Genomic DNA, 14,695 nt, shown 5'->3' with positions numbered 1-14,695 from the left:
ACTGGGAAAGCAACAGAGGCAAAAAATCTCAACAAAGAGACCAGGCTCACAATGGCCTTGAGTTTAGCTACCGAGTTGAGCTGACTAAGCCAGAAATAATCAGCAGTTGCTCAGTCAGCATTAATTCAGTAGTCAGAAGCAAGACACTGCCCTGGGGCTTTCTTAAGCAGATGTGACCCTAATCTTTGTTTTGCTGGGAGCAGGATAGAACATACGTCCTTCAAGAGGGAGGCAATGTGGGATGCAGCTAGCTAGTGCTGCTGTGTCAGTGGGAGAAACTGGATCTCCTGGCACATGGAGAGCAGATATTTACTCTGTGGTCAGTATGGTCTGGCCTGTTCTTTTCCCCCTCATGCTTCTGTTTCCTATTGTTTCCGCAGGGCAGGAGTATAACTTTCTGAAGATGGAGCCCGAAGAGGTGGAATCGTTGGGAGAGACATACGATTTCGACAGCATAATGCACTATGCAAGGAACACCTTCTCCAAGTGAGAGTTCAAGAATACCGTTGCTTCATATGTTAACCCACTCACATATTGACCCATGCACCTGTGTACCTGGCTGTTCTTTCAGGTGAAGGTCACACCTTTGGTAGGACATTGCCTGGTTTTAGTTTGTACTTTTCCCCCCAGCCCAAAACGTTGAATGAGCCTAAGAACCCCAGAGATATGGAGTCCCCAGTTGGTCTGGGCATCAGTCTATAGCTATACCCGAGCCATTTGCAGAGCTGACATTGGTTGTTTGGGGCACCAGTTGGAGCTGTGATTCTGAGGCCTGCCCAACCCCCAGCCGTTCTGTCAGGTAGCCTTTCTCTGTCTCCTACTGCTGATTAACCCCAAGAACAGCCATTTGCCAGATCTGGGAAGACAAAGGAATGTGGTTAGGATTGCTGAAGAGCCTAGTTGGGGTGTATTTTCCCACATCTATGTTTCAAAGGAGATGGGATTAGATGGCATGTGTCTGACCTCCATCCCTTGTACATTTCCTTTAGAAAGACTTGATGATTGAGGTGCTTATATTCAGCTGACTCATTACCACTTTGTGTCTGGGAAGCAATTAACTGATTGGCTGGTTTCCTCTGCAGCATGAAGCCTGGCTTTCATGCTTAAGACACCTGGAGCAGTAGCCTCTTTGAGTGTGTGTGTGAGACAGAGAGAGAGAGAGAGAGAGAGAGTGCACGTGCACTCACGCAATGAGCCTGCTTTTGGAACACTCTGGTCCAAATTATGTGTAGGTAGAAGGATGAGCTAACTTGTTGGGTGGTGAGTCTAGCCTTTCAGTAAATCAGGGAGTTGAATTAGGTCATAGCCTGCTGGTGCTTTCTGTTTTTCAAATGCCTGTCCCAGAAAGGGAGTTATATTTCTGTGCTAATTCTCTCTGTGGTGGTAAACTGGCATCTGCTCTTCAGGCTGCTTACATGATTTAAGCTTCTTAATACAAAAATATTTCTCCGAATATGAAAAAGTAGCATAGTGGGGAGAATACAGGCCTAGAATCCTTTTCCTTGCTATCTCATTTTCTGTGTGAGATATATATGTATAGTCCAGAGGATCTTATGAGCTGCCCTGTGAGCTGCCCTGCCTTCTGAAGGAGTCATCTGCAGACAAAAATTTCTCCCCTAATTGAGAACCTGGTTTCTATCTGGCTGTAACTAGGGGGTTACAGAATTTTGGGAACTAGCTATTGTATAGACAATACAGATTTAGAAAAATTAAAACATTATTTAATTCCTTGAAGAGGGTGTTCAGTCCCTCTCTGAAACACTGAAAGTAAGCATCTCCTCTGGTAATGTTCTTAATGTGTATGGCAGAGAAAAATATGGCTCTCTTTCTGAACTAGACTACCTACCCCCATAATGCAAGAGAAAGGATGTTGTCCTGCTGGCACATGGGTGATAACTAATGTAGCACATTGCATAGTTTTATAGCAGCTGGAAAGGACCATCACTGTTTTTTGTCACAGGAAGCAGAATGACCTGTGTGTGTGTGTGTGTGTGTGTGTTAAGTGCCGTCAAGTCGCCTCCGACTCATGGCGACCCTATGAATCCTATCTTTGACAGCCTTGCTCAGATCTTGCAAACTGAGGGCTGTGGTTTCCTTTATTGAGTCAATCCATCTCTTGTTGAGTCTTCCACTTTTCCTGCTGCCCTCAACTTTTTTTAGCGTGACTGTCTTTTCTAGTGACTCTTGTCTTCTCATAATGTGACCAAAATACGATAGCCTCAGTTTAGTCATTTTAGCTTCTAGGGTCAGATCAGGCTTGATTTGATCTAGAACCCACTGATTGGGTTTTTTTGCAGTCCCCAGTATCCATAACACTCTCCTCCAACACCACATTTCAAAGGAATCTACTTTTTTTTTTACCACAGCATACTTCACAGGTTTGACAGCCAGGGCCAACTTAGTCTCCCACCTCCTCACTTCTCTCACCCTTCCTTGTGTCTGCCTGCTAGTTTATCAAAAGGATTGGAACTACTGGGGGACTTAGAATGTGGCTCGCGGTGTGGGGCCCTGGAGTCTTTTCATCTAGCAAAGTGAGAGTAGAAAACAAAGTGTCTGGTAGGAGACTAACTTTCATGGACTGGAGAAAACAGAAGAGATGCAGGAGGAGGTACAGCCTGGAGCAGGGAGGTGGCTTTAATGGAATTAATCCTGAGGAAGTCGACAGGGGCTCAGACCTTTCGTCAAAGTCAGTCAAGTGGAGGACAAGGGGAAATGTTTCTCACACTCATCTTGTTCCCTGTCAGTGGTAGGAGAACTGTGTCTTTCCTTCATCCTTTGTCTCTTTTTATTTGAGGCCGCATGAAGGGGATTCCTTGCCCAGGCTGCCAGGCGCACATGGAACCCTGACGTTCTCTTCTTTCTTAGTCTGGCTTTTGAATAGCACCACAGTGGGCCTTTCTAAGTCCAGGCGCAATCAGACACAGAACAGAACTGCTGAATGTGCTTCTGCGTGTGCCCAAGCGAGAGCTCGAGAGAGAAAGAAACAGCTGCCTCATTCATGTGGCAGGGAGTGCGCTGATGCCAGAGGGCATACGGAGTGATGCGGGGGGAGAGACAAGCAGAGGTGAAAAGGGGGGTGGTCTGCAGCCAGGGTAGTGAAGAGGAAAAACTGTTGACTCAGTGAGTTTCTCTACTCTGAAGCACTTCGGAATCAGGAGATTCCTCTCAGAAATCCAAAAGCAAACTCTGCTTTGCGTCCCACTTAGAGGCCTAGGCTGGAAGGTCATTTTGGAGGAGCAACTTGAATAAGCTGAAGCTTCTCTGTAGAGGAGAATCTCATCACGTGATGGTCCCAAGGCAAACATCAGCACTCCTGTCAAAACAGCCCTGGCAGGCTCTAACAAGGGCTGGCAATGATCAGACGGTTTCCTGCCTTCTCTAGGAATCAGGAGCAAAGCCGAATGTTTACCTTAGGAAAGGCAAAGGCAGGCAGTCTCTGTGCACTTGTGAAATGTCAGCGCCGCTCTGTCTCTCTCCCTCCCAAGCTTGGGCTGCTTGCTTCTCTTCTGCCCTGTGTACATTTGCCCTCCTGACAACTGCTTGTACTTTTAACGTTAGTTTTGCACAAGCAAAATGTTGGAACTGTCTATGTAGAACAGATGTAGCTCCCTCCCCAGCGCAAGGCATCACCATGCTGGAAGATGGAAGCTGGCCATACCAATTGCAGTGTCTGTCAGTAATTCTTGTGGGTCATGTGGATGTTTGGGATTGAACACTTTCAGCAGCATGCATTTCAGGGATTAGGTCATGTGCAGTACATAAATCAGGGGTGGGGAACCTTTTTTCTGCCAAGGGCCATTTGGATATTTATAACATCATTCGCGGGCCATACAAAATTATCAACTTAAAAATTAGCTGACCAAGCCCCAAGCAGACAGCTGCCCCAGATGACCCCCCCCCCGGTGCAGGCCTGGGTGGGAAAGGGTTAATACAGTTTCTTGGGCAGCCCTAGCAGCTCCATAGCTAGCGACTCTTCTGCAAGGAGGGGGAAAGGTTCCTTTTCTTGGTAAAACAAACTCACAACCGCCTTGAATAGAGGCTATTTCTGTCTGCGAGAGGGGGCAGATCACCAGTCTTTGATCCTTCTGAGCTAGAGATCTGCCAGGACCCATGAAGGGCCAGACCAAATGATTTTGCGGGCCTTAAACGGCCCCCGGGCCTGACGTTCCCCACCCCTGACATAAGTGGATAAAATCCTCTCAATTTAACCTGCAAGCATTCCACTGGCTCTGTTTTTACTGCTTTAACTTAACCTAACTTCAGAAGCTCAGGCCAAGAGACCGTTCTGCTGATCAGACCTCGCTCTCGATAGCTCCCTTACCCTTACTCTTCAATTTTCCTCTTGCTCACAGAGAACTAAATGAACAGGTTTATGTGTGTCAGGGGAGTATCCTCATTTATACTTCATGAGGTTGAGATGAGTCTTCAGAATTCCACAGCTGGATATAACAAAAATGTCAAAAGGTTCTTATTTCCAAGCTGACATAGTTGAGTAGTCTGGGAAGGGCACTGGCAAGATTTCAAAAGTTGGGTAGAGAAGGAGACCTAGGAAATAGGCGATATCGATCAGTATCAGACTGAGTACATAACACAAGTTGCAGACATGGAAATGCACTTGATGTAAAGAAGCCGGTACAATACCCTCCTCCTCATTGCCCCTACATCCACCCTTCCCCACTGCACAGTTGCTTCGTCACAGAGGTGTTTCTCCACCTTGGCTTCTGAACTGGATCCTCCTTTTTTTTTAGCTTACACATGTTGTAATCGTCCCCCGCTGCCAATGAGAGAGGCTGACAACATAACACACACACAAAAAGATAATTATTTTTCAGGCCCAGATCAACTAGTTTCCACTCTGAACCAAATTAATTTCAGAGCTTTTGCCAAAATGGTGTAACACGTTGTGGAAATGAAACTTTATGTTTGGATGGATAGAGTGGATGGGCTGTAGTTAGAATCCCAGCAGATTGACTCTTCAGGATCCTTGTAGCCCCCCAGATATCAATAGAGGATTGTTCTCTAGAAAATAATCCCTCAAGCATGCATTTGAGTAATTTTAGAGATTACGTTTTAACCCCTTCCTTGGGAGTTTAGTGTAGACCACATTATTTGACTACACCTGTTATTTCGCAACCCAGTTCTCTGTTCTCTTGGCCCATTTGTGATCCCCTCTTGGCAGAACATGTGGTGTCCTGAACTTTTCTCAGATAAACATCAGCGCAGAGTCTACTCTTGCTTCACAGAGCTGCCTCCTATGTCTGTTCAGGGAAGGATCTTCCTTTTTCTTTAAAAAGGGGAAGCTGAGTTTCTGGAGGTACAAATCACTAATAATCTTGAGCTCCACGAAAGGGAGTAAAGTAGCGGGGCCCACATTCCCCAGCTGTGGTTTGCAATAAACCTGCTTGTGTTACATCACAATCTTATCACTCGGTAGATCGAGGCTTCATTCGGCGTCAGACTATCTTTCGCCAGGATGCTTGTCTCTGAATTATCCTTCCCTTTTTGTTGGCTTGTCATTGTTTTCCCTGAGGAGGTTGGGTTGGGAAGCAAATCTAAGTGCGAGGACTCTTGCGTGCTCCAGAGAAGCATATGGCTGTGGGCTAGGAGGGTGTGGCCCGTGGAATTTTATTCTTGCTCAGCACTTTGCTGCTGCTCAGCGTGCTCAGGCTGGTACGGTTGTCAGCTTTATCCAGGCTGCCAAGGACATGCCTCTAGGTCTCTCTTCTGTAAGACAGACACAGTCCCACGATGTGATGGATGCATAAGCATTTCCGCCCCCGAGCTGCCTGTGATGCAAGGAGGGGCTTCCTTTACCATTAGGATTGCTATATTTTATTATGACTTGTTGTCTGTGCCTTTAGCCTACAGCCATCTTTATCAATGTTGTCTGATAACATGATCCTGTAATATAGGGAAATCTGGCTCTGGAACGTCTGTCACCCATTGATCACCAGAGCTGTTTCAGCTGGGTGGGCTGGGTGAGTGTCCTCTTCATCCCGCACCTCTCCATGTGCATTCCTCCTGAAGCTGTGTCTTCGATAGAAGAAGGCAACCATCCCAGATAGCAGGAATGTGTATAATATGGCTGGGTCCAGTTTGACACGCCATTTGTCAGGATTTCTGGGGTGTGGACCAGGAGCCTGAGAGTTAGACTAGTGCACTTACCTGTGGCTGTTCAGAACTAGCAAACAGAGTTGAGTGGCATTGGCCCCTGTATTTGCCAGGTAGTATAAAGATTCTGGATTGAATGGGGATCATATACATTCCAGGAGCCAGGCCTCTGACCCTTGCATGGTTGGCAGAGCAATACTGTTACACATCAGGACCTAACTCAGGCTCTTGCTAAAAATCATTCTGGGTCCAGCATATTCATGCAGTTCTAGCAACTTACTTCAGATACCCTTGGTTAAAAAACATGTGCTCCGATCTGGATTTGGGCTCAGCTGCACAAGGCCCTGACCTGATCTTTGTTCCAGCCTTGTTTAGCAACTGGCCAAGATGACTTCCAGTGAAAACCAAAAGCTTAAATCATCTGAAATGAATGGGGGAATGTTGCAATCAGGACTTGAGGCATCCCATTGAAAAGCCACTGGTTCCCTATTAGCAGAACATGATATCTACAGAGCTCTCCTCCCTACCGATCTCCCAGCCCTTCTCCCAAGAGCTTTGCTTAATTCATCCAGTTTTGCATGCATTTTCCAAGAACAAGCCTGGTATTTTAAAGCCTGATAGGCTTGCTGTTTCTTGACTCAGATTCCAAGGTTTACAGTAAACTGCGTGCAAGTTTACTTGCAGCAATGCTGTCCTTGATGTGTTGTTGTTATGTTTTCCTGTTTCTGGAGAAAGATTTGGGGGAGAAGAAGGAGGAAGAGGCATGGCTCTCCAGGGTGGCTTGTGACAATCCATGGTGCTGCTGGTGGTGGCCACCCTGATTTGGGCTTCCCTTTGCTCCTTTTTCTGAAATTATTTTGCTGCTTCTGGATGGTTTCAGCTGCCAGATGTGGGCCCTTGCCAAGTGGGGGAAGGTGTAACAATAACTGCACTAGGCCAGGAAAGTAGTCCTGAAAATCACTCAGGGCAGGAAGATGGAAATTGTAGGTCACCAGAGAAAATTGTCCACCTCACTCCCCCTTTCAGACTTAAACATGTCCATATGGGCAACAGGAGGAAGGGAAAGTTCCACTGACTAAATAGAAATCCCTATAGATTAAGAGAGACGAATGTGCCTGCAGAGGTTCCCACACTGTCAACCATTTTCCCTTTGTTTCTCTCTGACTGTATTGAAATGCTGTAAACAAGCTATAATTTGTTCATAATGTGAATTGAGTTTGAAATCCTCAGTCTTGTACCCTCCCTCCCTCCTTCTCTTGCCAATGAAGCTAAGATTGAAGACTTCCTGGTTTACGAAATCCTTGATCTAACCACAAATTATTGTGAAATTTGAAATCTGGCTCTCTAACACATTGAAGGTTGGTTTCCCCCCCCCCACACACACACACACACAGAGCAAGATTCTAAACCATGTTTTAGTCCTGATTTAGAAATCTAGTTTGTGGGCAAAAAACAACAACACAACCCATTTATTGACAGCGCTCAAAGCCAGATGCCACAACCAGTTGTAGTTATATCAAACACTACCTAAATCGTTACTTTTTCCCTGCTTCAATAGGAAGAGGGAGGGAGCATATGTACATAAGGGTTTCCAGCTCAATCCGACACTAAAATCGGGGGCTATCTGTATGTGCTTCTATACTTGCATCATGCAAATGTGGAATTCAGTACCTGACATGTAATTCCGTTTCCTGAGGATTTTTTTTTTAATTAGGTTTTTAGCCCTTTTAATTGTGGGAATTAATTATAAAACACTTATGTCATCTTAGAAGTTCATGGAGGTGGGGTAGCTAAGCACTGATCAGGATTTTCAGTGCTCTTCATAACTTCTTGGCTCTCATTCATGGCTTTTATTAGCCAAATAAATTGTGCAGATTCTTTCCTATCAAATAATTCATTTTTCCTGGTACAAAATCAGAGTTAGCTGGACCAAAACTGCTTTTTCTTAAAAAGGGGGGGGGGTGTTAATATGTATTTATTTTGCCCAGACAGCCCTTGCTATAAGACCCTTTACTTGCTGAGTTTCCTCCATCTGCCATAGAGCTTCTCCTGGCAATGGTCCTCCAGACCCTTCCTGTTTACACAAGGATCTCCCACAAGAAGGAGGGTGATACATCCAAATCAATATTTCCCTAGAAGAGCCATCATCTTCTGTCTTTAACTCCCTTTTCCTTCTTAAACATATAATTTCCTCAACCCCCTCAGGCCATTCTGACAGGTGGTGTTCATCTTCAGCATAACAAATCTTCTGCCTCCCCCACCAGCAGCAAAAGAAGAAAGGTTATTCTAACATGTTGCATGCTTTCCCTCCCAGCCAGTGTCTCCATGGAAACATCCCCATTACTTGCAGATACCTCTGTGCCCTTGTTTATGTTATGATGCATTTTCCGGTTTGTTTTCAAGGCCGTGGTGTTCATCCCGGCTTCTGCTACCGAAAAAATCCAGCCAGGAGCTGCTGCTGTTATATGGTGATGAGAGTGAAAACCCTTAGACCCTGGCTGCCAGCTTTCATGGTCTAGCCCATCTGTCCCAAATCTTCGCTGGCAGCTTAGAGAATCCAGGATTTCCAGTTTCAGTTCATTCTCCTGGTCTTATTACCTGAATCTCTGCAGATGTTTCAAAAAGATGTAAAGAGTACACATTCAGTGTGCCCCAAGTGCTGCAAAGAGAGGTGCTGAAATTGTTAAAGATATTCTCCCTGTTTCTGCTAGTCTAGCCCAAAGAAGGGGATCTACCAGGTATTAATGCCAGTCTTGAAATGTTCACAACCAGGGCAGAGGCCCAGGATCCGTAACGGATCACATACTTTGCATGCAGAAGGACCCAAGTTCAATCTCTCATCTCCATTAAAGGCTAAAGATAGCTGGTGCTGGGGGAGGCTTTTTGTTTGTTTGCCTAAAGACAGTGGAGAGCTGCTCTCTGAACTGGATGGGCCAGTGGTCTGACTCAGACTATTCACAACAAGGGAAATGATGTCTTTCCCTGTATGCTTTCCATGCAATCTGTTTAGAACTTCACCTTGGAAACTGCTATTCCCTGAGCTAACCACAGGAGACCCATAATTTCCAGTGAATGATCTGCTCTTTACCAGTGGTCTTCACTCCTTTTGCATCCACATCAGACTGAAGGCATTAGGAAAAGGCTGGTGTTACAGCCTGCATCTTCTAATGATCCCCCCTGTACTTATTTGCGGGAGCCAGTCAGCTTTGAAACTGAAAGGGCTGGCGGTACCCGTTAAATTACATTACCCGTAAATCCAGCGATGCTTTTTATAGTATGATTTTTTTATAGTAGATTTTTATAGTATGCAGATTTACAAGATCCCACTTGCAGTATGTTTTGGGGAAACCAGGCATAGATTTTCATGCCCATTTCAAAAATCACAAGTCAGCAGTGGCAACAATAATAATTTTTTGGAGCTTGAATAACCTGTGGCTAGATTCCTACATTTGGGTAATCACAAGCTTTCAGATATGGAAATATTTCCATTAAAAAAAGTATCTAAGCCTGGGATTCCTTCAGTGCCATCCTGTGCAGTTTCTTTAGTCTAAACCCTTTGAGTTGGATCCAGCAGTGCATGAATGGAAAGGAATATATGCTTAGCATGGTTCCTCTTGAGCAAACAGCAGTTCAGCGACTACAGCAACACATACTGATTTAATATAATTTTAACATAATAACAGTATGCATATGGAGCAATGGAATGTACAACAGATGGTTCAAATGATTTATTTTAATTTGGTTTTGAAGTTGTATCAGAAGAAATACCTTGTGCTATGTCTTGTGCACACGGAAAAGATAGTGGAGATACAATCGCTTTTACTTAGCAGCAGACATGAAGAAATAATTTTAGCACTTCCACTTGCACAAAGACTGTTTTGCAGATGGAAATCTTCTGTGGCATCCAACCCATTGAAATTATTGTATTTAAGACTGGAATAAATCTGCATAGAATTGCACTGTAAAAACTCCCTGGCCTTAATGTGGAGAATGATAGGTAAAACTTTTACCTGTGCCTTTAAGTATGTTTTTAACCTTTATTGCACTCGTATATCCTTTATATGGCAAGTGTCACCTTCCTGAGAGGTCTTCCCTTCCTCAGCGTTCTGAGTATCCCGCCCCCAGCTTCCCGTAGCAGTTTTAAAATCTAACCAGTCATGTGTTACAAATGAAGGCAGAAGCCTGAAGGTTTAACAAAACAGTTTGATCCTGAACTCTCTTTTGTCGGTTACTTTATATGCATACACACACACACACACACACACACACACACACATTCCATCTCCTCAACTCTGTCTCTTTTTCATACTCTTAACAAGGCAAAGAAATAGAAACCAGGCAGTGTTGTGTAGATGAGGGAGCAGAGCAGTGCAAATAGGCTCAGGCCTCAATGCCTCCCACTAGGTTTATAGGACAACTTCAGATGGTGTAGTACTCAAAGTCTCCCTCTACATCTCTAGGCATAAAAAGAAGCATTTTGTTAGTGAAGAGCCTCCATGCCTTAGCTTGGTAATAGAACATAGGCTTTGTATCCAAACAGTCTCAGTTCTATCCCTAGTACCTCCTGTTAAAAGTCTTTGGGCAGCAGGGCTACAAAGGATCTTGCGGGAAGCCCTGAAGAGCTGCTTCTAAGATGGAGTTGGTAATACTGATATAGATGAGCGAATTACTTAGTATAAGACAGTTTCATATGTTTCCCAGGTGGTATTGGTGATTTTGCTCCTTCATACAATAGGTCAAGGGAGGTGCCATTGGTTAGTGGTAAAGGGCATGTGTTGTAAGGTCCCACTTCAGCCCCTTAAACAATAGTGCAAAACCCATATGCCCGAGACTTCAGAAAGCCATTGCCAGTCACAGTAGATAGTACTGAGCTAGGTGAGCAAATGGTCTGATTCTGGCAACACTTCACATGTTTGTGTGACTTTTCCATGGTACTAGCTCTCTTGGAGCAACTCTCTCAATCAGCGCTGCTTTTTTTTATCCGACAGACCTTGGAGGGCAATGATCGCATCCCAATTCTCTTTATATGCATGGACAAATTAGCCCCCTGCCAAAACGTAGGCTGCCGGATCTCTCTCAAAATGTGTGTGGGTGGTTTCTCTGCCATAGCAGAGGCTATGGGGCTGCTTGACTCACTCCCTCGTGCCTGCACAGTAGTCTTTCTAATTACAGGGGCATGTGTGGGATGTTTTTAGCCACATGTCCCTCTTTTCCTGCAGCTGAGTTGACCTCTGGAATGGAATTTTACAATTGTGCCACATGTCTTTCTCCAGCGTCATAGGGTCTGAAACCTACATGGAGTTCCTAGGATCGGGGAAGGAAACTGGAGCACATTGTTAGCACTCATGAATTTTGCCAGTCTGATGTAGCCATGATACCTGGGCCAGATACTCTCATAGACTTTGGATAAACCAATTTTGGAACCCAGCTACTACAGATGTGGCATCAGCAGATGCTGCTTTTTTGTACTCCAGATCACTACAGTTTCACTTTCGTTGACCCTGTTTCCATTTCTACACAGGGATTAGTAGAAGTTACAGCAATGTAGACTTATTATAATATTTAATGTCCTGGTAATAACACTGCTGCAGAGGCAGAACCTGGTACTCCTATGAAACCAATACCATCTATAATTTAGTTAACTACTGACATTTCTTTGATAAGTGGATTGCTGTTACTCTTGCTAACACACACTGGCAATTCTAATTAAGATAATACCAGTAGAGTCCTCCAGTCAGTAGTGTATTATTTTCAGCTCTGCTCCCTAATTCAAAATCTGTTGGCAAGTGGGGCTTACAATTCTTGCCTGCTTCTGTTCATCCATGTCTTTCCCTCCACCCATTATGACAAAAATAAAGTACCATGTTTATCTGTACTTGGGACTTCTTTGATCCAGTAGGATTGGAAGAACCCCCCCCCCAATGTACCGTAAGGAGGGGACAGTGCAGTGAGGCCTTTGTCCACATAAGCTTTAGATTCATCTCCATTGTTAGAGGAATGACCTTCTCTGCTGAAAAGTAATATCTAACCAGGTTTATTGTTCTAGCATGGTCGGCAGTCCCCAGTACAATCCTGTGATGAACCAAGCGATTAATATAGGGTCACATATATCAGGAATTCTGTTGGTTACCTTGGGGTGTGAGTCTGGGGCACTAAGAACATGGGAATGTTTACCCATTGCTTGATGCTATCATTTCAGGGGGATCTTCCTAGACACCATCCTTCCCAAATATAATGTGAATGGGATGCAGCCTTCCATTGGCCAGCGTACTCGACTGAGCAAAGGAGATATAGCCCAGGCTCGCAAGCTGTACAAATGCCCTGGTAAGTTGCTGAGTGAATGTTAGCCCAGGAAGAATCAAGCTCTTGTTGCTTCCACTGTGAATGTATATTTAGTGCAAGTAGTTAGAAAATGCTTGGGGCTGCGCTGGAAGATGGCTGCACTTGCAGTGGCCCATTTCCAGAGTGCTCTCTGTCTAAGGTCTTTTACTAGAGAATAAATTTATAGCATGAAAAGAAAGGGGAAATGCTGAGTTCTTAATGTAATTTGTCATAAGGGATCCATACATCTGCCACGAAAGGAAGGGCTTCTGTTTCAAGGACATCTCATTTTCTCATCATTCAAACTGCCAAAAGATATCGCTGGGAAAATGCTGTTTCTTTTCTGCGGTTGGAGAGGCCTATCGGAATATAAAACGCTACCTAGAGTGGGTTGTGCAAGTGTTTAGTGCCCTGTGACATCACTGTTGATGAGCAGAGCATATGGCTCTCCATCATACCTGAACCATCGAGTGACTATCACACCAGTGCTCAGTTTGCTGAGCAGATTTGCATAAGAGATGAAGTTTACTAAACTCAACCACGCATGGGGGTATGGAAATGGCCCATCCTTTTGTCAGTTTCACACCCCATCACAAGCAGCAACTTTATATATTTTGCCTTTAAACTTCAACTGGGACGTTGGCAGACTAAGGTGCTCTGTCTCTTGTTCTTAAATTGTGTCTTCAGTGCACTGGTGTAATTAGTTCCTTTGAGTCACCCCAGCTGCGGCCAGTTGCAGATACACTCTTCAAGGGCAGTCCTCTGTAAAACCCATCCTGGCACTCTGGTTTCAGGGATGTGAGGACAGGAATGGCCTGTCAGAATTTCTGATTATGAAAGAGAAGCACCGAGGCTTGTCCCGATGCAAAATTTTGTGATAATTCATCATTGGCTCCAAATGCAATGGATACACCCAATGTTAACAATTTGTTGTGGTTGTGGGAGGCTAAATCAGTGGAAGCTGGCCACTAAGGAATGTTTATACATCTTGATGTGCACGGTGGTTCCTGGTATGGCTATGGTGACCCTTAACATCCGCTCAACCCTGATGGTACCTTACTTATGCCTGTGAAGGCTGTAGTTGGGGAGAGGTTGTGGATGAGTCTTATGCTTTATAGGTGGAATGTTTCTGGTACTGTACAGGGTGTCTCCAATTAAAAGAATGCAGGTAGCAGGTATTTGAAAGTTCTTTTTGTTTTTGACAAAGACTCTGGCGAGCCACTGAACTAGATGGACCAACAGTCTAACTTGATATAAGGTGGCTTCTTGTAATAAAAAGAAACCCTCTTGGGTCTCCAGTAGCTCAAATGTTGTTTAAAAACTTGTGGCATTGAAGTTTATTTCAGTACAAGCAATTCTGCTTGCAAATCTGGTACCAGATTTATTGCAGCACACCAGCAATGACGCAGATTTGGGTTGGTTTGCCAGGGCTGAGGATGAAGCAACTTGTAGCTACAGTTTTACACATTTTACGAGTGTGAATCGTTTCCTACACTACATTTTATGGTATTTGCAATGTCAGTAATATACAAAAGCTGGGAGCTGAGCTGGAGCGAAGAGGAGGTTGAGTCAGATCAGCGAACCCAATTTTGTTCTGAGGGATGGTGGAGGGCCTGTCGCGCTGGTGACCTTCTGTACGCAACAGCTGTGCTGTCTCCTTGTCTGAATCTCATGCTGTTAGTTTGCTTATCACATCTTTGCGGAAGAGATGGGGAAAATGCTAATGTGGGAAAAAATGGAAATGGTTCAGTGTGACCATGATGGGACATTTCCCTTGGAGAATTACAATGGAAGAAGATTTGTTGCCTCCAGTATGCTGAAATGAGGTTGTTGAGGCTGGACTCAGCCGATCCTGGAATGTTCCGGCCCTTCCGTTGCATGTTATAATCCCCTTAGGGTCTGACCTCATGCGCTAGTCTGAGTTCTTCCCATTGCTTTATGAATGGAAACAGAATGACATAACACAGGGTTTTGGAGACTGGACGGATGGCTCCCATCCTTCACCAAGGTTTTGGAGCTCATCCAGTCTTCGCCAGGTCTGGCTCTAGAAACTCAGCAGATGTCGGAACAGAAGGCGGGGGACCAGGAGCCAAAAACAAACGGGAGTGTGTGAAACTTTTGCTTCCTGTTTGACTCCCAAGGCTTGATCTGGCTTGGAGCTTCCCAGTATCCATCCCCTACTGGGTATCTGTTTCCATGGAGAAGAAAAAGGCTTGTAAATAGAATAGAGTTGGGTGTTTGGGTTTGTTTGGGGGGGTTTTGC

At 44.8% G+C, this 14,695-nt stretch overlaps 1 protein-coding gene across 2 annotated transcripts in view; it reads left to right on the top strand.

Moving 5' to 3' along the window:
- The window catches only part of BMP1 (bone morphogenetic protein 1), a 138,983-nt gene that overhangs the window by 85,454 nt on the left and 38,834 nt on the right, over nucleotides 1-14,695 (top strand). For both annotated transcript variants that reach the window (XM_056860918.1, XM_056860919.1), the window contains exons 6-7: nucleotides 381-486; nucleotides 12,311-12,435. In XM_056860918.1, coding sequence (XP_056716896.1) covers nucleotides 381-486; nucleotides 12,311-12,435 — 231 coding nt within the window. The remainder of the gene's footprint in view (nucleotides 1-380; nucleotides 487-12,310; nucleotides 12,436-14,695) is intronic.

Source organism: Euleptes europaea, chromosome 14 (genome assembly GCF_029931775.1).
Source record: "Euleptes europaea isolate rEulEur1 chromosome 14, rEulEur1.hap1, whole genome shotgun sequence".
Lineage (NCBI taxonomy): Eukaryota > Metazoa > Chordata > Lepidosauria > Squamata > Sphaerodactylidae > Euleptes > Euleptes europaea.
The sequence above is the reverse complement of the archived record's forward strand: the minus strand, read 5'-3'. Positions and strand labels throughout refer to the sequence as shown.